This window comes from Microtus oregoni, unplaced genomic scaffold (assembly GCF_018167655.1).
Source record: "Microtus oregoni isolate MIOR12 unplaced genomic scaffold, Mior012 000055F_ref0000237, whole genome shotgun sequence".
NCBI classification, from domain to species: domain Eukaryota; kingdom Metazoa; phylum Chordata; class Mammalia; order Rodentia; family Cricetidae; genus Microtus; species Microtus oregoni.
Window position 1 is genome coordinate 7600367 of NW_024543831.1, and position 24038 is coordinate 7624404.

Below are 24038 nucleotides of genomic sequence, written 5' to 3' on the forward strand. Positions count from 1 at the left end.
ATTGAGACCTGATTTTGATGCTAGCCTGGGCCACAAACTAAGACACCATCTCAATTAAAACAAAATAAGTGAGTTTTGTGGTTCACAACTATAACTGTAGCACTGAACCCTATAATTCAAGCATTCGGGAGGCAGAGATTGCCATGAGTTTGAAGTCACCCTGGTTTCCTAGCAAGTACTGGGCTGGCCTCGTCTACCCATAAGAGTTCCAGATCAGCTTAAGCCTCTATGATTATCTCAAACAAACAGCTAACCTAAAACCAAATATTAGGGAATACTAGCATAGAAAAAAAGTACACTGTATATTCATTATATAGTATTTTATTTAAAAATTTTGCTTTTACAGAGTCTAGTTTTCATTAGCAATTCCCACAGAGGGAAACCACTCAGTCTCTTATCTGTGGACAGCTTATTTCTGCACAAGTGACACTAATCTGAAGGGTAAGCCTGTTTGGAATCTGACATATTTTACTCACCTACAAAGGAGAACTCCCTAAATTTAACTTCTCTAAACTCAGCTTTCCTCGAGTTCCTTCTTAAGACTCAAAAAACATCATCAGTAATTTGAGATCTCAGCATCTGCTGATCTGAGTTCCCAGAGGCAGAGCCATCAACAGCTGGCATCAACTCAACAATGGAGTATTTCCCAATTTCATGCAAAGTCTAGGCACGTGAATGAACAGTCCTCCTTCCCTTACCCCAACAGAAATAAGCTGAACTCTCCTCAAGAAACGGTAGTCAAAGGCAATATGAGCTCACAAAATGCATGATTACACTGCTGAGTCTTGTGAGCAGGCAACCACCAACTCAGGGGTATATGGAACCAGACTCATGGCTAGTTGAACCTAACTCCTCCCAAACCTTTTTCTTAGCAAATAAATTCTGAAAATAACCATTGTAATTAGAAGAAATTCTGCCCACCAATGGTCTTCTCCTTCATCCCTCCTCACTGGGAGCTGAATGGCATTGACAGAGCAGAGGCGAAGAGGCATACAATCTAAGGTGCTGCCCTGGAGAGGTCAGAGCTTCCACAGCATGGCAACTGCTCTGCAGATGCCCACATCGTGGTAGTTGAAATAGCAAAGCCCAGCAAAGGTCAAAGCTGAGACTGCCAAGAGGCCTGCCTTGACAGCCTTCTGCGTTGCATCCCCATGAACATAGTCAGTCACCACTTGTCCAAGGCCCCTAAAGAGGAGAAAGGCACAGCACAGGGCAGTTAGACAAGACATGACCCCACTCACCCAAGAAGTCAGACTCAAACACAAAGTCTTTATTTGTAACTCTAATAAGTGTTTGTACTTTGAGATAACAAGCCAAAGCAACTCATGTTAAAAACATAGAAACAAACAAACAAAAAACCCAACAACAGTAGAAACCAAAATGCAATCAAGGAGGGCCTAATATGTAATAAAGAAAGCTCATCCTGTGGACTTAGTCCCCAGAGCCATTATACAGTAACTGAGTGTTCCTCTAGCTATAAAATCTTCTCTTCCTTTTTAACCAGAACAAGTGTTGTGCAGAGAGTCTTCACTCATGCCGAGTTTACTAAGCAGGTATCATATACTAGAACATGTCACAAACGCTGAGGGTGCCATACTGGATGCTCCCTCTGTGTGGAAACGGACATGCGAGTGAAACAGGAAAAAATAGCAACTACACATGCAGCTACGTAACTAGATAAACACCTTAGGAAGAGGGATTTGAAAGAGAAGAACACACACACAACGGTGACAAGGACTCTGCACCTCGGAGGAACAGTAAGGAAGTTGATGAGGATAGAGTCTGTGAGTCAAGTAGAAATAGCAAAGCTGGGACAGACTGCAGAGTGCCCAGAAACATGCATCAGGGTTTAAGCAGAAAGTATCTGAAATAAGGAGTGATCTGGCTTTACTATTCTACAGTATTTTTTTTTTTAAATTTAGTCTGTTGTCTTTGAGACAGGGTTTCTCTGTGTATTCTTGGCTGTCCTGAAACTCACTCTGTAGAGCAGGCTGGCCTCAAACCCAGAGATCCACCTGCCTCTGCCTCCTGAGTGCTGGGATTAAAGGCGTGCGCCACCACACATGGCAAATTTCACCTTTTTAACAGTATACGATTCAGTTTCTTAGTATAGTCAACGTGGTGAACTATCATCACTAATTCTAGAACATTTTTAAACACTCAAAAGGAAGCACTAGCCATTAGCCTACTCACCACCCAGTCACTGATTTGCTTGTGTCTAGACATGTGCCCAATCTGGCATTTCATACAAATAAGACCAAGCAGGATCTTCCCTTTGTGCCGCACTTCCTTATTTACAAGCTTTTCTTCCCATGTTCATCAGCACACATCAGTTCTCCATTTCTTTTGTTGTTATTGTTTGTTTTTGTTTTTCGAGAAAAGGTTTCTCTGTATAACAGCCCTAGCTGTCCTGGAACTAGCTCTGTAGACCACGCTGGCCTCAAAATCAGAATATCAGAATGTATTCCATCACTTTATGTGGCTGAATAATACTCTATATTCTATTTTGGCCACATGGATGGTTTTCACTTTTAATTAATTTAGGTAATGGGTTATGGCATTCTTGTATAAGTTTTAATGTAGACACATTTCGTTTTCTTTTTGATGTGGGAGTTCCCTCTGTGTGCTGATTACCATTAATGAATAAGAAACTGCCTTGGCCTATTGATAGGGCAAAACTTAACTAAGTAGGCAGGGAAAGTTAGGCTGTATGCTGGGAGGAAGAAGGGCAGAGTCAGACAGGGACACCATGAAGTTGCCGCCGATGGAGACAGACACACTAAAACTTTGCTGGTGGGCCACGACCTCGTGGTGATGCACAGATTAATAGAAATGGGGTAAATTAAGATGTAAAAGTTAGCCAAAAAGAAGTCAGAGCTAATGGGCCAAGTAATGACTTAAGTAATATGGTTTCTGTGTGATTATTTTGGTTCTGGGTGGCTGAGACAAACAAGTGGGCCCTCCTGCAACATCTTTTTTGTTGTTACGGTTTTGTTTTGTGAAATGAGATCTTGCTATGCGTCCCAAGCTGACCTCAAATTTTGACTCTGACCTTCTGATCCTTTTGTCTCCTCCTCCTTAGTGCTGGATGACAGGCAAGCACTATACTGTCTAGAATGCTGGGGAGAGAACACAGGGCTTCACAAACGCTAGACAAACCTGTAACAACTGAGCTCCCTGACCAGCTGTGTATCTTTACTTAAGCATAGAAGGGAAGGGCAGGAAGGAACAAACACACAAAACAGTAGACAGATGATGTAACATTAGAAAGTAGGGAGCCTTCCTAAGGAAAACAAGAAAACAAGGACAACTGAGAACTGAGTAAGTGTGCAGGGAAAGCTCTGCTGAGCGTGCAGTGTTAAATAGCTTAAGATGGGGAACAGGCCAAGTACAGAGCTAGTGATTGTTTCAGACAGAACAGGAAGAGACTGGAGGGTCCCAGCACATCTGAAGAAGAGTAAGAAAGCCAGTGTGCCTGAAGGGGCAGCTGGAAATGGGAACAGTAGGTGTGTGTAGTGGCGGTGCTGATGCTCAACTCTCAGGGCTGCCTCTTATTTTTCTATTTTACCTTGGTTTCTTTATCTATCTATCTATACACATACATACATATAAAGTATTTTCTTCTACATTTATTGGTGTTTTTTTGCCTACATGTATGTTTGTTCAAGGGGGTCAGAAGCCCTAGAACTAGAGTTACAGACAGGTATAAGCTGCCATGTGGGTGCTGGGAAGTGAACCCAGGTCCTCTGGATGAGCAGCCAGTGCTGGCCTTGAACTCAAACTGATCCTCCTACTTCAGCAAATGTGCAAATTACAGATGTGTTCCACTGTGCTTGGAATTTTTTTTTTAAATAATTTTTTTAAAGATTTATTTATTTATTAAGTATACAGTGGTCTGCCTGCATATGTCCCTGTAGGCCAGAAGAGGGCAGCATATTTCATTACAGATGGTTGTGAGCCACCATGTGGTTGCTGGGAATTGAACTCAAGACCTTTGGAAGTGAAGCCAGTTCTCTTACCCTCTGAGCCATCTCTCCAGCCCCTGTGCTTGGAAATTTTAAGAGTTTCATAAAGACAAGGTCTCACTGCTGCTGTCCTGGCTTTGAACTAGCAATCTTTCTGCTTCAGCTCCCTAGAACAGATAGGACTACTAGATATCTAATACAACATAAAGAATCTGTACAAAATGTTAAGAATTCTTTTAGTTTGAGCAAAATAAGATCGATATTTTGTGAGAGTGTTTATCCTACTTAACATTTTAACAGGATAGTGGGGCTGCTGTATTGGCATCACATCCAAGGGGAGAGGAGAGGAGTCAACTGAGAGATTACCGCTGCAGTGAAGGATGGTGGCACGATCTGGGGCCTGAATATGTAGGAACACAATGGAATGACAACAATTGACATAGCAAGAGGATGTGCCAAGTGTGGTGGTGCACACCTGTGACCTCAGGACAAGGGAGGCAGAGATTGCTATGAGTTTAAGGACAGCTTAGGCCATCTACTAACTTCTACGTCGGCCAGGACTGCTGAGTGAAAGCCGATCTCAAAAAGTGTACAGGAGAAAGGCTAGACTTGATGACAAAGTAGTAGGAAGGTGCAGGCAGGAGGATCAGGAGTTCAATGACATTCTTGGCTAAAGGAGACCCTGTCTCAAAAATAAGTAAACAAACAAACAGGATAAGCAGATTAGGAGACAAACATGAACTTAGCTTTACAAACACTATATTCAAATTGCCTATAATGATTACTAAAATGAAGACAGCAACCAAGAAGAATGCATGTAGGGCACTCTGGCTGTGGAGGTTTAAATGAGAATGGTCTCCACGGGCTCATATATTTAACTATTTGGTCCCCAACTGGTGGAACTCTTTGGGGAGAATTAGGAGGTGTGGCCTTGCAGGAGGTGTCACTGGGGGTGCCTTTGGGGTTTCAATAAACTCTCACCATCCCAGAGCTCTCCCTCTGCCCCTATTTATGGATCAAGATGTGAGCTCTCAGCTACGACTCCAGAGCCACACCTGCCTGCCTGCTGTCATGCTCCCCACCATGACAGTCGTGGACTCACCCTCTGAAACTCTAAGTCCAAAATAAAGTCTTGGCCATAGGGTCTCTTCACAGCAACAGAAAAGTAGCTAGGACAAAAGTACACATATGCAATCCTAGCACTTGAGGCTGAGTCAAGACAATTTCAAGTTTAAGGCCAGCCCAGTTATCCTGACTCAAAATTATTTAAATATCAATAAACTTCCCACGTACCAGGATCTATTTAATCACTGCTAGTTGTTTGTATGTTTTTAAGTTTTCTAGAAGTCTTGAGAATCTCAATCAGTGCTTTCTTCATGAACAGACAGACAGACAGATTTGCAGCCAACAGACCAAACAGACAATGTAGAAGGACTGTTGTACTTGCCAGTGGCTGTGCAGGGTGAGGGCTGCAGCCAGGGAGTAGTCCACCGCAGAGCAGGGGCTCAAGTACCCAGCCGGGAGCAGGCCCAGGAGCAGAACACTGACAACCCTCTCGCTAGTCCAGTGGAGAGAGGCAGCCTTGGAACCAGCTACAAGAAAGAGATTCACAGAGGTGAGGAAGGACAAACACGTCAACCAATCACGCGATGGCTTACACAGTCAGCACGTAAACAGTATGCCAGCAGACCCATGCTGAACGCAGAATCAGATGGCATATCCGTCATGTCTCTGAGCACAAGACACTTTCTTAAAGGCAAGAAGGCAGGCTACGTATCTGTGGAATACAGGCAGTCTTGGACTTCACTGAAACAGGTATCTATTAGCAATCACTAACAGACCTCTTTAAAATAATAATAATACTAATAACTTTGTAATCTTTAGAGAAAGTGCAGTATGTTCTAAAAACAGCCTAAGCCAGCCAAATGTCTCAGAATACCTTTGAAGGTTATGTCCTTCTTCTGCTCCATTTACAATTTGGTGCCAAATGAAACACAAGGGCTGCCTTTAGACAAGTGAAACACAACACAGGCTCTACACATTTCTAAGAGGCTCTAGATTCCTTAGAGAACTTGACAAAAGGATGGAGTTCTTTTTTTTTTTTTTAAATATTTATTTAATATTCTGTCTGTGTGTATGTCTGCAGGCCAGAAGAGGGCACCAGACCTCATTACAGATGGTTGTGAGCCACCATGTGGTTGCCGGGAATTTGGAAGAGCAGGCAATGCTCTTAACCACTGAGCCATCTCTCCAGCCCCAAGGATGGAGTTCTTATCCAGAAAAATGCACATGAGCATATACATTAAGTTCTGTGTGCACAACTTGAGGAAACTTTCCTCGGTACTGTGTAGTCCAGAACCAGTCTGCTAAATCTTACAAAGGAATCCAGAAAGGAAAACTAGTCAAAATCAAAAAGGTTTTAAAAGGCAGAAAAACCAACAGTTCTAATTTCTCATCTCTCAGATGCAACTGTAAGTAGCTCACTTAAGAATCGGGGAGGACTGAAAGGTAAAAATAACACTCAAGACATTTTACAAATACTATCTCAGAAGCCAGGTATGGCTGAGGCAGGAGAACTGTGCCAATTTGGAATACATACTGAGTTACAGGCCAGCTACAGCCTGAGACTTATCTCAAAAATTTTCACAAACAACAAAAGGCCAAACAAACAAACAACAACAACAACAAAAAAAAAACATGATTTCAGAAGAACACTGTGTAGCATGATTAATAAAAACCCAGAGACAGAAATTGGGGTTCAACTTGAAGGTCAGAAAAGCAAAAAAGGTAGGCACTAGCTCTTCCCTCTACCTCAGTCCAAAATGGCAATCCTGCCTCCAGAAATCTCAGAATGAGACTGTGTATGAGAACTGTCTCTTCCCATCTTATATTCCTCTCTAGTGCTGGAGTTAAAGGCGTGCATCACTACTGCCTGGATTCTGTGGCAAACTAGTGTAGCTACTGGGATTAATGGTGTGTGCCACCACTGCTTGGTCTGACAAGTGCAGCTGTTTTACTTTCTGAACTTCAGGCAAGCTTTATTTATTAAAATACAAATGAAGTATCACCACAACACTGCAAGTTTTGGTATAACCTGCACTACAAAGCAATTTTCAGACCAGCCAAGACAAAATAAATATTTCTCTCTCCAGACTTTAAAAAAGGAAATATAGTTAATCATTATTTGTTCAGATTGTCTAATGTGAATATCCATACAGTATTTACCTAGGAAATTCCATATGGTTTTAATCAACCTAAAAAAAATTCCAGCTATAAATCCATGATTCCACCCTCAAGATAAGACTTTAGGCACAACTGGTTCCTCTTCATTGGCTAAACAAACCAGTAACTAAGATACACTAAACAGACTTCCTACAGAGATGTTTTCTTGACAGCAATGTAACAAATTTTTAACAGTTTAGGCCATTAGATTCTCTGTGAATACAAATGGCATCACTCATGTTTGCACTGTCTCCCCAAAGGTGTAAACTAGGTCTTTAACTAGCAGACAGGACAAGACCTCCTGAGAGGCACCAAGACCTGCTGAATGTATGACAATTAGCCTAGGTAAAGATGGCACACAGTGCACAACTGTCTGGAGCTCCAGTTCTAGGAATCCAACTCCCTCTTCTGGACTCTGTGCACCAGGCATGCAAGTACCCAGACAGACATGCAGGCAAACACCCATACATTTAAAATAATAAATAAAATTGTTAAATAACAAATAAATAGTAAAACTGTCTATAAAGCAGAGAGAACACACAATGGTGGCTTGGTGACAGGTGAACATGCTGTGTGCCATGCCATCCTGGGGTACGCTGGTCCTGGAGAAATGCTGAGACACAAGCAGGTTTGACCGCCCGGTTTCGGAGCAACAGAGCTGAGGAAAAAAGACAGGGATCATAAGCTTCCGAGCAGGACTGACAGACTTTCTAAACCACATGAGCATGCCACTCAAATCAATAAACGGTTTTTAAGGACTTATTTTTACACATAGGAGTATCTTATCTACATGTATGTCTGTGTACCATGCACATGCCTAGTGCCCACAGGCATCCTTCCCCATAACTGAAGTTACACCTTATGAGCCACTATGTAGGTGCTGGAGAGAACCCAGGTGCTCTGGGAAAGGAGCCAGTGCTCTTAACATGCAGTCCCTCTGTGCTGGGGATGTATGTAGCTCAGCTGCTTGCCTAGCATGCACAAGGCTTCTTCCAATACCACACAGAGCCCCAGCACAGGAGTGGAAGCAGAAGTTCAAGGTCTTCCTCACCTACATTTGGCATTAGAGGTCAGCATGGGATTACATGAGACCCTGTCTCAAAAACAACAAAAATCTGTAGACTCCTAATGAGTCGCATATATAAAAGGGCCTCGCTTTCATTTATTTAAAAACTGATGGACTTGTGTTCTTTCAATTACTCATCGACTTATCTAGCATTAGCTACAATCAAAACTGTGCTTGGCAACGGAAGAAGAGAAGGACAAAACCCTTTGCCCTGAGATAGTCAACTTAGTTTAGAGAGCTCACCCATTGGCCCCTCCTTTTTGTATTCCTGAACTCCTCCTTACCGCCCCTTTTGGATCCTGCCTCTTGGTTAAAAAGACAGACTGATGTTCACCCAGCGACATCGCAGATTAGCCATGTGATGCTGAGCAGCTAAACAGCTCTCGAAGGCTTGGTTTCATTTGCAAAAGGAGAATGTTCTAGGTTGCTTTCTGTTACTATGATAAATACCATGACCAGACTTAACTCGGGGGAAGAAAGGGTTTATTTCAGCTTGCACTTCCGGATCATAGTCCATGGTTGAGGGAAATGAGAGCGAGAACTCAAGCAGGAAGTGAAGCGGCAGTCACGGAGGAGTGCTGCTTACTGGCTTGCTTACTCAGCCCAAGCACAAGTGCCTAGGACAGTGCTGCCCACCGTGGGCTGTGCAGCAGGCTGCGCCCCCCTCCATCAACCACCAACCAACAGTTCCTCACAGACGTGGCTAAGGGTCAAGCTGGTGGAGGCAATTCTTCAGTTATAAATTCCCTTCCCAAGTGGCTCCAAGTTGAACCAAGTAGGGCAAAAAGGAGGCAGCACAGTCAACAAGTGTGTCTACTTCATAACACTGCTAAAGACTAGGCAACACATGCAAAGGATTAATGAGTTCCCATAATGCTAACTGCATACATACACACAAAAAAAAATTATTCTCTCTCTCTCTCTTTTTTTTTGGGGGGGGGGTTATTCTTTGAAACAGGGTCTCACTTTGAGACCAGGCTGACTTCTAATTCGGAGATTCGCCTCATTCCGCCACCCTTGCCTGTGACCTTGAACCGGAGGCTGGGCTAGCACAAGTTTCAGGCCAGTCTAAGAAACAATAATTAACACGTAAAATAAACCTGGACAGCAAACTGACCAAGCCTTTCGATGTCACTGTCAACCTGGGCAGCAAAGAAAGACTTAACTTCGGAATAGAATAACGTAAATTCTGTGACTTAGTTCCATTTCGCTTTTCTAGGCTAATTTCACACTTTGGCTTTCGCAATATTGTTTTATCTGTTCCATTTTATCTCACACTACGCATCTTTCTATCCCTTCACCAGACACAGTTTTGCTGTTCTCGGTTGCTAACTACAATGTACTTCCCTGCAGAACCAAGACAGCTTAGTCCTTCCAAAACAACTACCCGAACTTTCTCTGGACCCATACTAACAATATTTATACGGCACAACCGTTTTTGCTTTACATTATCTGTACCTCCACCCCCTCCAATAAGTTCTTTGAGGCTAGAATTAGTTTTATTCGTGTTTGTATACCTGTCTCTTAAGCGCCTTGCACAACCAAAATGCCTGGTTAAAAATGATTATCGAAGTCCTGAGTGGCGGTGCATGGTTGTCTTGCCAGCACTCGGGAGCCAGTCAAGGGGCTCCCAGCAAGCTCGAGGTTAGCCTGTTCTACATGGCTAGATCGAGGAAAGCCAGCACAACTTAGCAAGCCGCTATCTCAAAACGAACAATTATCAAACTATTCCTTCCACCCACTCTCAAACCGGAGTCTGTTGTCACCGCGGCCCGGAGGCTGGAAGTACCAGCTGGGAGCAGGCACCAGGTAAACACTAGGGCCTCAGTGCTACAGCGGTCCGGGAAGCGCCCGTGGAGGCGTCTCAGGGGCCGAAGAGGAAGACGTCTCACTACCCGGCGGCCGAGCCCTCTCACACCGTCCCTTCCCCGGTCCAGGCCGCAGCAGGAACCTCTGATGGCCAAGACACCTCACCTCGGCCTCCCTGGCCACTGCAGAGGACACCCAGCTTTAAGAGAACCGCCATCTCGAGTCCGGGGGCTCAAGGTCACTCGAGAACCTGGAAGTAGTTCTGCAGCAAGTCCCGCCCCGCAAAAAAAGAAGGGCAAAGCAACCTGGAGGGTGAACCGGAAGACAGGAGGCGGTGCGCTGCTACCGCGCGTGCGCACACCAACGAAGTAACTCACGCTGACAATGGCCGAACTAGGAGAAGCAGACGAAGCTGAGTTACAGCGCCTGGTGGCAGCGGAGCAGCAGAAGGCGCAGTTCACTGCGCAGGTACGAGAATGAGGAACAAGGAAAGGAGGGTGAGGCTCAGGCCCCGGGCACCCGCGGAGCTCTGGGCCCTGCGGCACAGCGGGCCCACTCGATGCTGGATCCCGGGTGCTCCCTCCCGCCCTGGTGACCTACGGTGCTCGGTGTCCAGGAGGCTAGCGCTGCGTGGGAGGAATGAAGTGTAAAGCACGGGGAAGGTTTGGGCGACAGAGGAGGTCAGATTACCCGGCCACTGGTCCGGAATGACGTTCGGAATCTCTGTTCTGACCTTGGGGTTCAAGGGCCGGTTTGGAAGACACCCCTCCCCACCCTGAGTTCTGGGTTCGTTGTTGCCCGCTGCCTCTCAGCATTGGATCTTGTGATGTATTTGGAAGTGATCACCATAATTAGATAAAGGTGAGCGCTGCAACAGTCAGTGTAGACTTGGTTGGGACAGAGTTTGGAGTTTTAAGGTGTTTTTCAAGCCAGGGTGTTAACCGTTTCTGACCTTGGAAATACTGATAGCTTTCCTATCAAGAACTGACTGCTTACTTAGTACTTAGCTTCCCAAGTAATATTACCACGTGCCCATAGATCCCAAACTATGCTCGGTTTGGAGAAATTAGTATCCTGACTTCTTCCCATTAATAATGCTAGTTGCTTTGAGAACTGTGGGCAGGAGGTGGTGGCACACGCCTTTAATACCAGCACTCAGAAAGCTGAGTTCCAGGACAGCCAGGGCTACAGAGAGAAACCCTGGCTTGAAAAAAAGAATTGTGCAGAGCTAGTTCCAGGACAGGCTCCAAAGCCACAGAGAAACCCTGTCTCGAAAAAAACCAAAAAAAAGAAAAAAAGAATTGTGAAAGTATGCGTTCTAATGAGAATTCACTGTGTATAAGGAGAGGAATTACTAGTGACAAGATGGACCCAGAAGTGATCCTGTGATATGCTATTAAAAGTGGTTTTTATCAAGTCACAGAGTAAGAAGAAATAAGGTATCTGCAGACCCCAAAGATTAAGGTTTTTTTCTCTCCTCTTAGGTGCATCACTTCATGGAACTATGTTGGGATAAGTGTGTTGAGAAGCCAGGAAATCGGCTAGACTCCCGCACTGAAAACTGCCTCTCTAGCTGCGTGGACCGCTTCATTGACACTACTCTTGCTATCACCGGTCGGTTTGCCCAGATTGTACAGAAAGGAGGACAGTAGGCCATACCTCAGAACGATGGAAGACCCAAAAGACTTGTTACTGAGCAGATTGAATGGCCAGTGGAGAAAGAGTGGTCAATGTTATCAGGTTAGCATCAGGCAGTTACTAAGTCTGTTGGTGCTAAAAAGTAACAGATCAAATGTCCAAAAGTGAAATTTTATTTATTGGAATTCAGTAATTCCAGGTTGTATAACACCAGTTAATAAATGTTAAGTCTCCAATTCTTTTTCTTCTAAGTCCCGGTTTAGGACGCAGCATAGAGAGATCTGATTGACAGAACACTAAAAAGTGTTCATGGCTGGTAGTGCAAATGGGAGATCATGGGTTTTGAAAAGCCACCCTAAGCCATCGTAAGGGGGTTAGAGAAACCATCAAAGCCTAAGGCATGGAAGGGAGTTTAGGGGTAAGAAAGGTTTAGAACAGAAAACAATTTTATTGCTTATGTGACCGAGAAAAGATGAACATGGTTGGGGGAGGTGTAAAAAAATCATCAGGCAAAATGTGCATTCCTTGGGGAAGAGAAAAGCCTGTTAGTATGGGAGGACGGTAAAGGTCAAGACCCAAACAAAACCAGCTTCCTTTAAGTGCCTTATTCTGCAGGACCATCTTCCTGAGACCGTGCTTAGAATCAGTACTCTTGTTACACAAAACTACTTCCAACAAAGATTTCACTTGCTTCAAGAAGGTTATGAGGTAGTAACTAGACTCTCTTCCCATTAACCTCCATTAAACCCAAGGAAAAAAAGCGTCTCATGGAACATAAACATTTGAGTACCAAAGTCTCAATATCCCAAAAGGTAGCACCTGCTCTCAATCAAGGGCTAGGGCACATCTAGCCAACTGTGTTTTAAAAACAAGCAGTTTATTAGAAGTATGTTTCATAAAGAGCACAAATTTAAACTATAAAATGCTACTTCATGGGATGTCAGCATAGTAGTGTTCTATTGCTGGTGTCTCATGCTAACCATGAAGTATTTCTGTATTACACATGCAAAAGTAAGGCCTGGAGGTTAACTTAACCTGCTCTAGAACTCATCAATCAGTGGCAGAACCATGACCCAGTCTTAGGTCTGAGCTTTTGTGCTTTCTACTCAGTACCAAAAGTGACAACCTCAAAAATAAAAACCCTGACAACGTCACTTATCTTTCCTCTTAATGAAAAGTCAACTACCAGCCACTTTTCAGTGGTATTTTGGTTTCTTTTACTATCAGGATCACAGTATAGCAGGGGGAAATAGTATGTTCTTGATAATCATAACACAAAGTCAGACTGGGAAGAACTGGGTCTGTCCCTGAGAGTGTGATTCATTTTGGAATTGATTCATCTGGTTTCAGGGAAAATAAAATTCATTAATAGAATTAGAAATGAACAAGGAAGCTGGGCGGTGGTGGCACACACCTCTAATCCCAGCACTTGGGAGGCAGAGATAGGCTAATCTCTGAGTTCGAGGCCAGCCTGGTCTACAAGAGCTAGTTCCAGGACAGGCTCCAAAGCTACAGAGAAACCCTGTCTCGAAAAACAAGAAAAAATAGGGCTGGGGGTATGGCTCAGTGGTAGAGCACTTGCCTAGTATATGCAAGGCCTTCAGTTCAATCCCCAACTTGGCAAAAAGAAAAAAACAAACAAAAACATTTAGATGGCTGTTGCTCTGAATCTCTTTGAAAGCATCACTGGCAATGTGACTACTTCCTAATTCTTACCATTTGATAGACAGGACAACTGAACAAATAATTTCAAACGCAAGCCCATTTCAGGTAATATAAAGCAATGGAACTAGAAAACCAATTACTATCCAGTTACTGTTATGTTTGGGTTATACTCAATGTCGCTGTAGACCCTGACCAGCAGGGCAATTAGGCAGAAAACCCTACATTACTTAGTCATCATCTGTGGATCCTACCATGAAGGGAAAAGGTTTGTTCTTATACCCATTTCCTCACTAAGTAAATTAGATACCTGTAGGGCCCAACTATAGAAGAATCAAAGCACCAAAGCTGAAGTCAGGATACCTCCTGTATAAATAGCAAGTTTTCCTTGTCAAACTATTCTATCTAGCACTACTTCAGTCCTTTCTTCATCCCAGACCCTTGATTCCCCCCAAATTTAACATTCCAATTGGTGTACCCAGATCATTACTGGTATCAGCTTTCTGGGTTCTTTAATTTGCTGTATAGATATTCTACCCTAAGTGATTAATTGCAAAAAATAATCTCTTCAAGAAACCTTAACAAAATACCAGATTCCCTATTAACAACAAAAGGGGATGGAGATTAACAATCTGAAATAGGAAAAAAGGTATCTGTGGTAGGACAACTCTGACCTCTGACTCCTGTGCTGAAGGAGTCACTAGCAAACCCCACTGTTAAGAGTTGCAGACAACCAGAGTCCGTGGGAGCAGGATGGCTGCTTTCCCACTTAGTCATCTTCTGAGCTTTCAGCAGACCTTGCATCTGTAGCCACTTTCCAATTCCTGCGCTTGCTCGTCCTCTCCGGTACTTCAGGGTTAACCACAGGAACATGAACTCTTTTCTCTTTCTTTTTCCTTTTGGTTTTCTTAGTGTCTCTTTCCTCGATTTCCTCAGAACTGCTAGCTGCTGAATCATCTGACTGGGAAGTAGCCCTTTCTCCCCCTAAAGGTAAAGATTTTTTAGGAGACTTTTTCCTGGATTTTTTCTTGCTCTTGTGTGGTTGCTTCCTTTTCCTGGTACTAGAAGCTCCAGTTTCTTCTGAGAATTCACTTGAGGAATCTGCTGCTGTGTCCATAGCTTCCTTTTTGTTTTTCTTCTGTTTTTTGTGGGACCGTTTTTTCTGCTTCTTTTTATGGGATTTCTTTGACTTTTTATGTTTGTGGGATTCGTGGGCAGATGCTTTTACCTGGGGAGATGTTTTTTTCCCATTGGTAATGTCCTGCTGGTCACTACTAAAGAAAAGTAAAGATAAAATTTTTATGAGAGGAAGAAAATATACATATTTAATATTCTGCACTAAAGTAACATCTGAACTTTAAATCAGACCTTTGAGCTGGGTATGGGGGGTGGTGCACAGCTATAATCACAGCACTCAAAAGCAGAAGCAAGAACATCTCCCCAGTTTGTAAGTATGAGAACTCTTGAGAGTGTTACTGTGAGATTTCTATTTTATTATTCTCACAAATGCTTTATTTCCACAGCTTTAAAATCCTAATTTAAGCTAACCATACTTGTATATACCTCTAATTCCAATATTTAGAAGGTAGGGGCAGGAGGGCCAGGAGTTTAAGGTTATTCTTGGCTACCCGTCAAGTTCAAGGCCATCTTGAGCTATAGAAAATCCTGTCAACAAACCAAACTCCTGATCTGCCATACTGAGTAACATATGAAATACCAACACCAGCGTTCCCTTATCCATAGTTTCATTTTCTCTGATTCCTCTCACCTATGCTCAATTCCAGAAACAATGTGCAAGTTTTTAATTGCATCTCATTCTGAATGAAATGAAAAATGAAATTCCTCACTGTTCCGCTGTCCCACTTAGGACCTGAATCACCCCTGGTCTAGTTACCAGCCTTGTGGTCATTTACTAGCCACCTGGGCTATCAGAGCCACTGTGACCCCAAAACACAAGCATGATCCTGACAATTAGGATACATCCTTAAAGTGAAAAGATTTTAATAGGTATTGGGTATATAAGAAAAAATAGAATATGGAAGACAGGTAGGTAGACAGACAGACAATAAAAACTATCTAAGTAGTTTCTAAAGCCCTTATACTTACAGAATATCAAACTTCAATCAGGAAAGGTACATAAGGATTGCCTCCCAACTAAACTCCGCTTGTTTTCTTTGTTTTGGGGACAAGATTTCACTATGTCCCAGGCTGGCCTCAAACTCCTGGACTCAAGCAGCTCTCCTGCCTCAGGCTCCTAAGCCGCTGGGCCTACAGCCATATATTCCAGGTTCTAGTTATATTTTCAAGGGCAAATAAATCTTTTGTTAGGAACTCTTATTTATGGCACAATTTTGCATTCACCTTAGGTGTTTGGTTTTGTTTTTCTAGAAAAGCATATTTACCAACCTGTCTGTTTCAAACTCTTCAGGATACAGCTCTTTATAACCACTGTGACCCCATCTGTAAAGTGACACAATACATACATTTTTATGAGGCAATGCATATTAGTTTTGGAAATTAAAATTAGATTTTGGACTGCATGAATACACATACACACAGAGAACAAAGGAAAAGGGGACAAAGCAAAACCACACAATACCTTGGAAACAGCTCTATATTTTTATACTATCAACTCAGACACAGGATGTACTGTTCACTTAAAAGGTTACATTTGTTCTTTAGGAGACACTAAGAACTCTTTAGAATGAATCCTTTTCCAAAACTACTTTGTAACATGTTATCTACTCTGGGACATTTTAAAGATACTTACTGAAATGTGATTCACATGCCAAGAAAGTTGCTCTTTTAAAGTGCAGAGCCTGTAGCCCAAGGCAAGCATTAATCTGTCTCTATGGATTATCCATTCTGGACACACCACAGAACGGAATCATAGAGCATGTGACCATTGTATCTGACTTCTTTTACCATTTGTAAAGTTTTCAAGGTTATGCATATGTAATTAGTTCTTATTCCCTTTTACCACCAAGAACTATTCCACCATATGGAAAACCTATATTCTGTTTATGTATTCATCAGAAACAGCCATCTGGATTTCACTTCTTAGCCATTGTAATACTGCTGCTATACTCACCTACAAGCTTTCATGGGGACAATGTATTGAACTATTTATATTTATGTGTATGACTGTCTTGCCTGCCTGTATATGTGTATTGCATGCATGCCTGCCTTCACATTGCTCAGAAGAGGGTGTTAGATCCCCTGAAACTGGAGTTATGGACAGCTATAAGTTGTCTTGTAAGTGTTGGGAACCAAACATGGGTCCCCTGCAAGAGCATAAGTGATTTAACCAATGAGCCATCTCTCAAACCCTAGGACAATTTTCAGACAGACATATTCGGGCCAAATATCATTAGGGGTCATAAGAATGTAGTCACAAACCTGTCTGGCATGTTGGATTCATACTCATATAACTTCTTGTTCCAGGATTTAGCCTTAAGAAAATCATCTTCCAGGGCCCCAGAAATTTCATTTTTTGGCCTCCCGTAGTCTCTCTGACTTTCTTCATCAAAACCATCACTTCTCATCCGACTGTAAATGAAAAAACATAAACATTTATATTTAAAAGTAATCTGTGATGCCACTTCATATTATAAACAAAATTTATGGAACATACTTTGCACCACCTCACACTGATACCATTCATACTAAGCCTCTAATCACCAAAGCCCACATACTCCACAGACACACTGATTGGGAATTCCTTTTCTTCTAGTGATTTCTCAAGGTAGTTTTAGAAATCAGGATTATGACCTATCTCACATACCTACTTCCTATACTTAAGGGCATATGAAGCCCTAAAGATATTCCTAATTATTCATACATCCTACACCTCCCAAAGAACACAGTCAAGCCTACATAATCCTTTATACTCACACTCAATTTTTTTTTCCAAGACAGAGTTTCTCTATGTAACAGCCTGGAACTCGCTTTGTAGACCAGACTGGCCTCAAACCCAGAGATCCACCTGCCTCTGCCTCTCTAGTGCTGGGATTAAAGATGTGCCACCACACCTGGCCACACTCAATAAACAAAAACAGTGAGTAAATGTGGCCTTTAAAAAGAAGTCTAGGGCTGAAGAGCTGGCTCAGTGGTTAAGGGTACGTTTGCTCTTATAGAGGATGCTAGTTCAAATCCCAGCACCCATGCCAGGAGCTCACAGCTGCCCATAACTCAACTTCAGGAGATCTAATGTTCTCTTCTGGCCCCTGCAGTCACCAACAGACAGAGAACCATAATGAATAAAATACTTTTTACAAAGGTCTAATAGAAAGACTAAAGGAAGGGCAGTCAGTATGAATGACTGAATTGAGTGTGAAAGACTCCAGGGATGGATAGAGGGCTAAGTAGCTAAGTGTTTGCCTGATGACCTGAGTTCTTAGAACCCACAGTAATAAAAACAGATTCCTGAAAGTTGTGCTCTGACTTCCATGTGTGCACTCTGGCACACCCATATACACTCACACATACACAAAGTTGTCAACACAATAAATAAAACAAATTGGTTTTGTTTTTGTTTCTTGAGACAAGGTCTCTCTTTGTAGTCTTGGCTGGCCTGGATGTAGGCCAGGCTGCCCTCACTCACAGAGATCTGCCTCTACCTCCTGAGTGCTAAAATTAAAGGCATGAGGTACCATGCCCAACAAATAATACAATTTTTATAAGATAAAAGAAGAAAGAAAAAAGACACTCCAGTAGGAAATCTTAAAAGCTATTAGACAAGGTTGGAATCCATAAAACCTAAACATTTACAGTAGTCCAAGGAGAATTTTTTAATTCACCATTGAAAATTAGTGTAGAAAGTGAGGTGGTGGTGGTGGCATATGCCTTCAATTCTAGCACTAGGGAAGCAGATCTGAGTTTGAGGCCAGCCTGGTCTATGACAGCTGGGGCTATACAGAGAAACCCTGTATTGAAAAGTCAAAAGAGAATTGGTCAGTGGTGCTCATGCCTTTAATCCTAGCATCTGAAAGACAGAGACAGACGGATCTCTGAGTTCAAGGCTAGACTGGTCTACAGAGAGAGTTCCAGGACAGCCAGGGCTATACACAGAGAAACCCTGTCTTGGGGAAAAAGAAAAAGAAAAATCACAGAAAAAATAGTACAATATATGCATGTTATCACAGCCATTATTATGCTTGGACCTAAACTTAAGAAATAAGGAAGGTTTGATTTGCTGAACTGAATTCATCTATCCTTATCATACTAGAATGTTTTAAAGCTAAAATTAGTAATTCTGGAAAAAATGAGTTATTTTTGGTTATCAGAGGCACACTTTACCTTGAGCTGCTGGGTACCATGTTCCTTCTGGTCCCCTGGTAAGCATCCTCCATTTGCTTCTCTAGTTCTCTGATTTTCCACATGTCAGATTCCTCCTGAATCTAGACATTTTCAAAAAGGAAACAAAAATAAGTCACTAAAAATAGCACTTTGCATTACAGAAAAAGAACTGGCTGAAGGTACAATCTGCCCTAACTATGGGGTACAGACTGGGCTATGATCTAAAAACTAAATTCTGGTTTCTCTAAGGAGTTTTAAGTGACTAAACAGTCCAATGCAGTAAATCTAAAATAACGCAGCAACAGGTTTTGACCCCCCCCCGCCCCGCCCAAGACAGGGTTTCTTTGTGGCTGTCCTAGAACTCACTCTATAGACCAGGCTGGCTTTGAGCTCATAAATCCCCCTGCCTCTGCAGTGCTGAGATTAAAGGTGTGTGTCCCTACTGCCTAGCTAAAGACAGGGTTTCTTAATTTTGTTCTTTCTCAGTGCAGTACACACTCTACCACTGGCCTGGTACCCCTTCCCAACCCCTGCCTCTTTGTTTTTGTTTTTTTATTGTTCTTAATGATGAATTATTTTGTGTTATTGTTTTGAGACAAAACCTTAGGCAGTCCTTCAACTTGTGGTTCTCCAGCCTAGCCTTGTCCTCCCTCAATGGCTGATTATAGGCCTGTGTGCAAGGCCCAGCAGGGACAGGTCTATAAATTCCCTAGGCAAGGTCTCTTTTTACATTTAAAAAAAAAAAAACAGGATGGATGGATGGATGGATACATAAACTAATTTTGTGTACATATGAGAGTTGGAGAGCAAGAGAAAGAGAAAGGGCACACATACAGAGAAAGGGCACACATACAGGGGTCAGAGATAACTTTCTGAAGTTGGTTCCTGACTTCCATTTATTGAGTCAGGGGCTCTCTTGTTTTCTGCTGCTACACTATTTACTCCACACTAGCTGGCCCTAAGCTTCTGGCCCATTCCTCCATCCCCACCCCCATCCTGCTGTAGGATCACTGCAATTATATACTTTCATTACTGCATCTGGCTTTCCACATAGGTTCCAGAGGTCAGATGTGGGTGATCAGGCTTACATAGCAAATGCTTTAACCTATGCCATCTTCCCACCCCATCTTGTTTTGCTTTTTAACATCTGTATTATTTAACTTTATGTAAATGAATGTTTTGTCTGTGTAGTATATGGACGCAATGCCCACAGAGGCCAGAAGAGGGTATCAGGTTCTCTGGAACTAGGTTACAGATAGTTGTGAGCTGCCAGGTAGGACCTGAGAATCAAACCCCAGATCCTCTGCAAAAACAGTCCCTCTATGTTTGTTTGTTTTCTTCTTCTCACTATATAGAACAGGCAAGCCATGTACTTAAGCAAATTTCCTGTCTCTGTCTCCTAAATGCTGGGATTACAGGCCTGTACCATCATACCTGGGTCACATTAAAATTCTTGTCAGACCAGGCAGAGGTGGCGCACGCCTTTAATACCAGCACTCGGAAAGCAGAGGCAGGCAGATCTCTGTGAATTCGAGGCCAGCATAGTCTACAGAGCCAATTCTAGGATGGCCAGGGCTATTACACAGAGAACCCCTGTTTGAAAAAAAAAGAAAAAAATTTTTCTTGTCAGAAACAAAATAACATAATTAACAGAAAACTGACTGGAAAAAAACATAAGTGATTTTAAGATTTATTTATAACCATGAGGTGGTGGCTCACGCCTTTAATCCCAGCTCTTGCAAGGCAGAGACAGGTGGTGGATCTCAGGGAGCTGGAGGCCAGCCTGGTCTACCAAGCAAGTTCCAGGACAGCCAGGACTGTTACACAAAGAAATCCTGTATCAAAAAACAAAACAAAATTATTTATTATGTATACAGTGTTCTGCCTGCATGTATGCCTGCGGGCCAGAAGAGGGCGACAGATCTCATTACAGATGGTTATGAGCATCATGTGGTTGCTGGGAACTGGAAGGACAGACAGTGCTCTTAAAGACTAAGCCATCTCTCCAGCCTGCAAATTTTATTTCTAAGTTCTCCTGCATAAATGGGTTAAACCTATGCAAGATTATCTTGTTTTTAGCTGTCACTCTTAAATGTAAGGTTTCAATACAACTAGAAGTAGAATTAACACAACTATACAGGTAACATAGGTACTATTATATCTGCATCCACAGTGGAAAAACTCAGGTAACAACTAGGCACAGGTCTGTAATCATAGTTACTGGGTTAGTAACAAGTTCAAGGCCTGCCTGGACTATTGAGTGAGACCAAGATCAGCTAGAAACAAACTTGGTGATCCTGTCTCCTAGGTTCAATCCCCAGTACCCAGCACCTTAAGTAATATGACAGTGACCATGTTAGTAATGACCAAGCCAGGAGTGCAATTTGCTGAAGAAAACTGAACAAGGGTCTGTCCTTTTCATTTAAGGTGCACTCTTGGGTGACTGTCTAAATTCCCAAACTTTTAATCCAGCTCCAATCTTTCTTCTTGCTTCCAAGACTTAGTTTTCAACTTCAAGTTCTTTATCATAAATACATTCAAAACCAAACTAATTGCATTTCCCGTGTTTGTCCTTTTCTCCTTTTTGTCCCTTAGTTACCACCTACCCAGCCACAGAAGGTGGCACCCTGGATTCCACTCTTGCCACCACCATCCTATCGGCCTGCGTTCCTCTTCATCCCTGCTATGCCCCCATCCAGACCTCAGCACCACTCACCTAGGACGTCAGTCACCCAATCATCGTCCCCAGTTCTTCCCTCCATCTTCCATTTCCTACCACACTGACAAAATCATCTGTCTAGATGCACATATTTGGCTTTGAACATATGGCAGTCATACCATTTCATCCCCTCAAGATGTAAAACAACACTTACACGTATGAAACATGTAAGATACCACTCCGCGCTGATGGCTTCCTTATTGCCCCAAAGAGAAAGTTTATCTCTTAAGTTTTATAAAAACAACTCTAATTTGCCACTTGGGCCTTATCTTCTGTCAGTAACCCTGTATCTTATATTTCTAGATGCATATAATTTCTTGCCCCAAATAATTAATGCTTAAGAGGTGGGGATAGAATGAAAGACTTTGCATGTATGAGGTATTACAACTACAATGCATCACCAGGCCAATATTTTGCCCTCCATTAGTGCATAGTCTCTCAATCAAAAACGATGCATCCAGGAAACTTTATTCATCAAGAACCAGTTCAAATATCAGCAACTCAAATACCACTCATTCTGTGAAATCCTTCTCATTTCCCAAGGCAGATTTCTTTATTCTTTCCTTGGTGCGCTAAAGCATTTTGTAACTATCTTCATGATATAGTACTTTTCAAAATGATTGTTTCTTATATATCTTTGCTATCTCTCAACATAATCCACAGTTTACAGTAGGCCTTCAAGAAATGTTGACAAGTAACTCGACTGTATTGCTTACCTTATTGTGAGCATCTGTATGCCGGATGACATTCCTCAGGAGGACTTTCCCCAGTGGAACCCGTGACATTCTTTAATCTGAAATGAATCAATAATATGCAATAAATTTGTTTTTATTACATTATAAAGAGACAAAAGGAAAAAAAATCACTGAACTTAGAAGACACAGAAGCTAAGGGCAGATTTTCCTTTCCCCGTTAAGATGCACGATACAGTGATTCTAGTAAGGGTGACAGAGGATAACGTAAAGTCTTTAAAACTGCAGAAGGCTGCTCAAAACAGCTTCTATGAGCACCATCTTATTTAGTCCTCACAATTCTCTGTTTTCAGAGTCACGGAGTCTCCCAAGATCCACGGGGGATTGGGTCTAGGGTCCCTGAAGTAACAAAGTCCAACTGTGGGCTGGGGATATAGTTCAATGGTAGAGCATTTGCCTAGCACAAGAGGCACCCTGGATGCATCCCCCAGTGACATATACATGCACACATACAAAATATCCCTAGGGTGCTTAGCTCTCATTTAGAATAGTATAATGTTTGCATATAAACTACACTCCCCTATGTTTTAACTTGTGACTTTGTAACTAGCCTCAGCTAGCCTTGATCGTCCTGATCCTCCACCTCCCAACAGAGAGAACAGGCATGCACTTCCACACTTAGGGTGGGTGGGGTATCCAAATTCCTTATAACACCTAAAACTGTGCAAATCTTCTGTGAATGTTACTATGCACAGTAGAAACAATGGCAAAGGGGACAAAGGTCTGTACATGATAAGTACAGATGCAGTCCGAGTCCCCATTTTCAGTTGGCTGTTGTTTGAATCTATGGGGAACCCCGAGTTTGGACTATATTCCCACTCCTATTTTGAAAATCAAGATTCTTAAAGCCGTAACTCGCCCGCAGTCCGAACAGACCCAGACAAAGGAGGTATGTCAGTGTCCAGGCTAGAAATCAAATCTCAAACTCCCTAAAATTAGCTTGCAGCTATGTAAACATCTAGATTTGTGGGTCACCACATTTGTCAACAGTAATAAAAACTACGTTAAAAAAAATGAATGTCCTAAATATCTCTATTTAGGAAATTTTGTTTCCTACATCGTTTGGAACTTTCCAAAACCCAGAAGACAACGATATTCACATGTGTAGCTACGAGGGGCTTGGTGCCACCGTCCCGATGCTCACTCACCCCTCGATCCTGAGGAAATCAGGCATCTTGCTAGTGTGAGACGAAGAACCACTCCATTACAAGATCTCCTCCGACCCAGGAAGCCAAGGAGTCAGGGCTGAAAGGCAGCTCTGCAGCTTCACCCGAGTCCTTCGTGAAAACGCAGCCTTCCCACCGGTTACAGTGCCCTCACCCGAGGCCCAGGCTACGGCTGCCTTCCCCCAGCCGAGCCCGCCAGGCGGCTCTCTCTGCGGGACCCAGGCCAGAGCGGGCACGGGCGCAGGCGCGGAACGCGGCCTGCCGGCGGAGCCGGGCATTCCCCGCTCTCGCTGGGCTGGGACAGCGCCCGGCGGCTCGGTTTCACTCCCGGGACAGAACGGAGACACGGGGCATGGACGTGGCCTTCCGTTGGGACCCGGGAACTGTCTAGGGTGCCTGAGGGGGAGCTTGAGGTTTCCAAGGGGAGGTCGGAAAAAACACCCCCATGTCTGTCAGCGGGCTCCCTGCCCCGCCGCGGCCTCGGCGCTCCCGGCAGCCTTCCCTCGAAACGCCCTCCCCACACAAACACACACAAACACACCCATACCGTGCGCCGCAGCCTCGCGTGGCGGGGTGGGAGAAAAGGCGGCGGCTTCCTTCCGGGCCGGAAGTCGTGCTCCCGAGAAACGCTTCCTTCCCACGGGCTACTCCCACTGAGCGGGCTCGCGGGCCGCCGGGGAGGCTGACAGGTTCAGGAAGGAAGCCGGCTCTCTTCTGAGAGGGAAGCGGGACGGCCCGGCC

At 43.3% G+C, this 24038-nt stretch overlaps 3 protein-coding genes across 5 annotated transcripts; 1 reads left to right on the forward strand and 2 right to left on the reverse strand.

Moving 5' to 3' along the window:
• Positions 1-305: 305 nt before the first annotated feature.
• On the reverse strand, positions 306-10368 carry Sdhd (succinate dehydrogenase complex subunit D). Its single transcript, XM_041638382.1, has 4 exons — positions 10228-10368; positions 7729-7845; positions 5413-5557; positions 306-1185 (listed from the first exon to the last, which is right to left on the reverse strand). The coding sequence occupies exons 1-4, from the start codon at positions 10277-10279 to the stop codon at positions 1020-1022; spliced, it is 480 nt and encodes a 159-aa protein (XP_041494316.1). The 5' UTR covers positions 10280-10368; the 3' UTR covers positions 306-1019.
• A 6-nt stretch (positions 10369-10374) lies between these two features.
• On the forward strand, positions 10375-11936 carry Timm8b (translocase of inner mitochondrial membrane 8 homolog B). Its single transcript, XM_041638383.1, has 2 exons — positions 10375-10530; positions 11547-11936. The coding sequence occupies exons 1-2, from the start codon at positions 10447-10449 to the stop codon at positions 11712-11714; spliced, it is 252 nt and encodes an 83-aa protein (XP_041494317.1). The 5' UTR covers positions 10375-10446; the 3' UTR covers positions 11715-11936.
• Nkapd1 (NKAP domain containing 1) lies at positions 11858-23979 on the reverse strand. Of its 3 annotated transcripts, none has more exons than XM_041638378.1 (6): positions 23845-23979; positions 22096-22172; positions 18661-18761; positions 16762-16911; positions 15769-15822; positions 11858-14636 (listed from the first exon to the last, which is right to left on the reverse strand). In XM_041638378.1, the coding sequence occupies exons 2-6, from the start codon at positions 22162-22164 to the stop codon at positions 14132-14134; spliced, it is 879 nt and encodes a 292-aa protein (XP_041494312.1). In that variant the 5' UTR covers positions 22165-22172; positions 23845-23979; the 3' UTR covers positions 11858-14131. The 3 variants fall into 3 exon arrangements, with proteins under 3 accessions (XP_041494312.1, XP_041494313.1, XP_041494311.1); XM_041638379.1 differs by having other exon boundaries at positions 11858-14633; positions 23280-23848; XM_041638377.1 differs by lacking the exon at positions 23845-23979 and adding an exon at positions 23280-23842.
• Between the last annotated feature and the right edge of the window lie 59 nt (positions 23980-24038).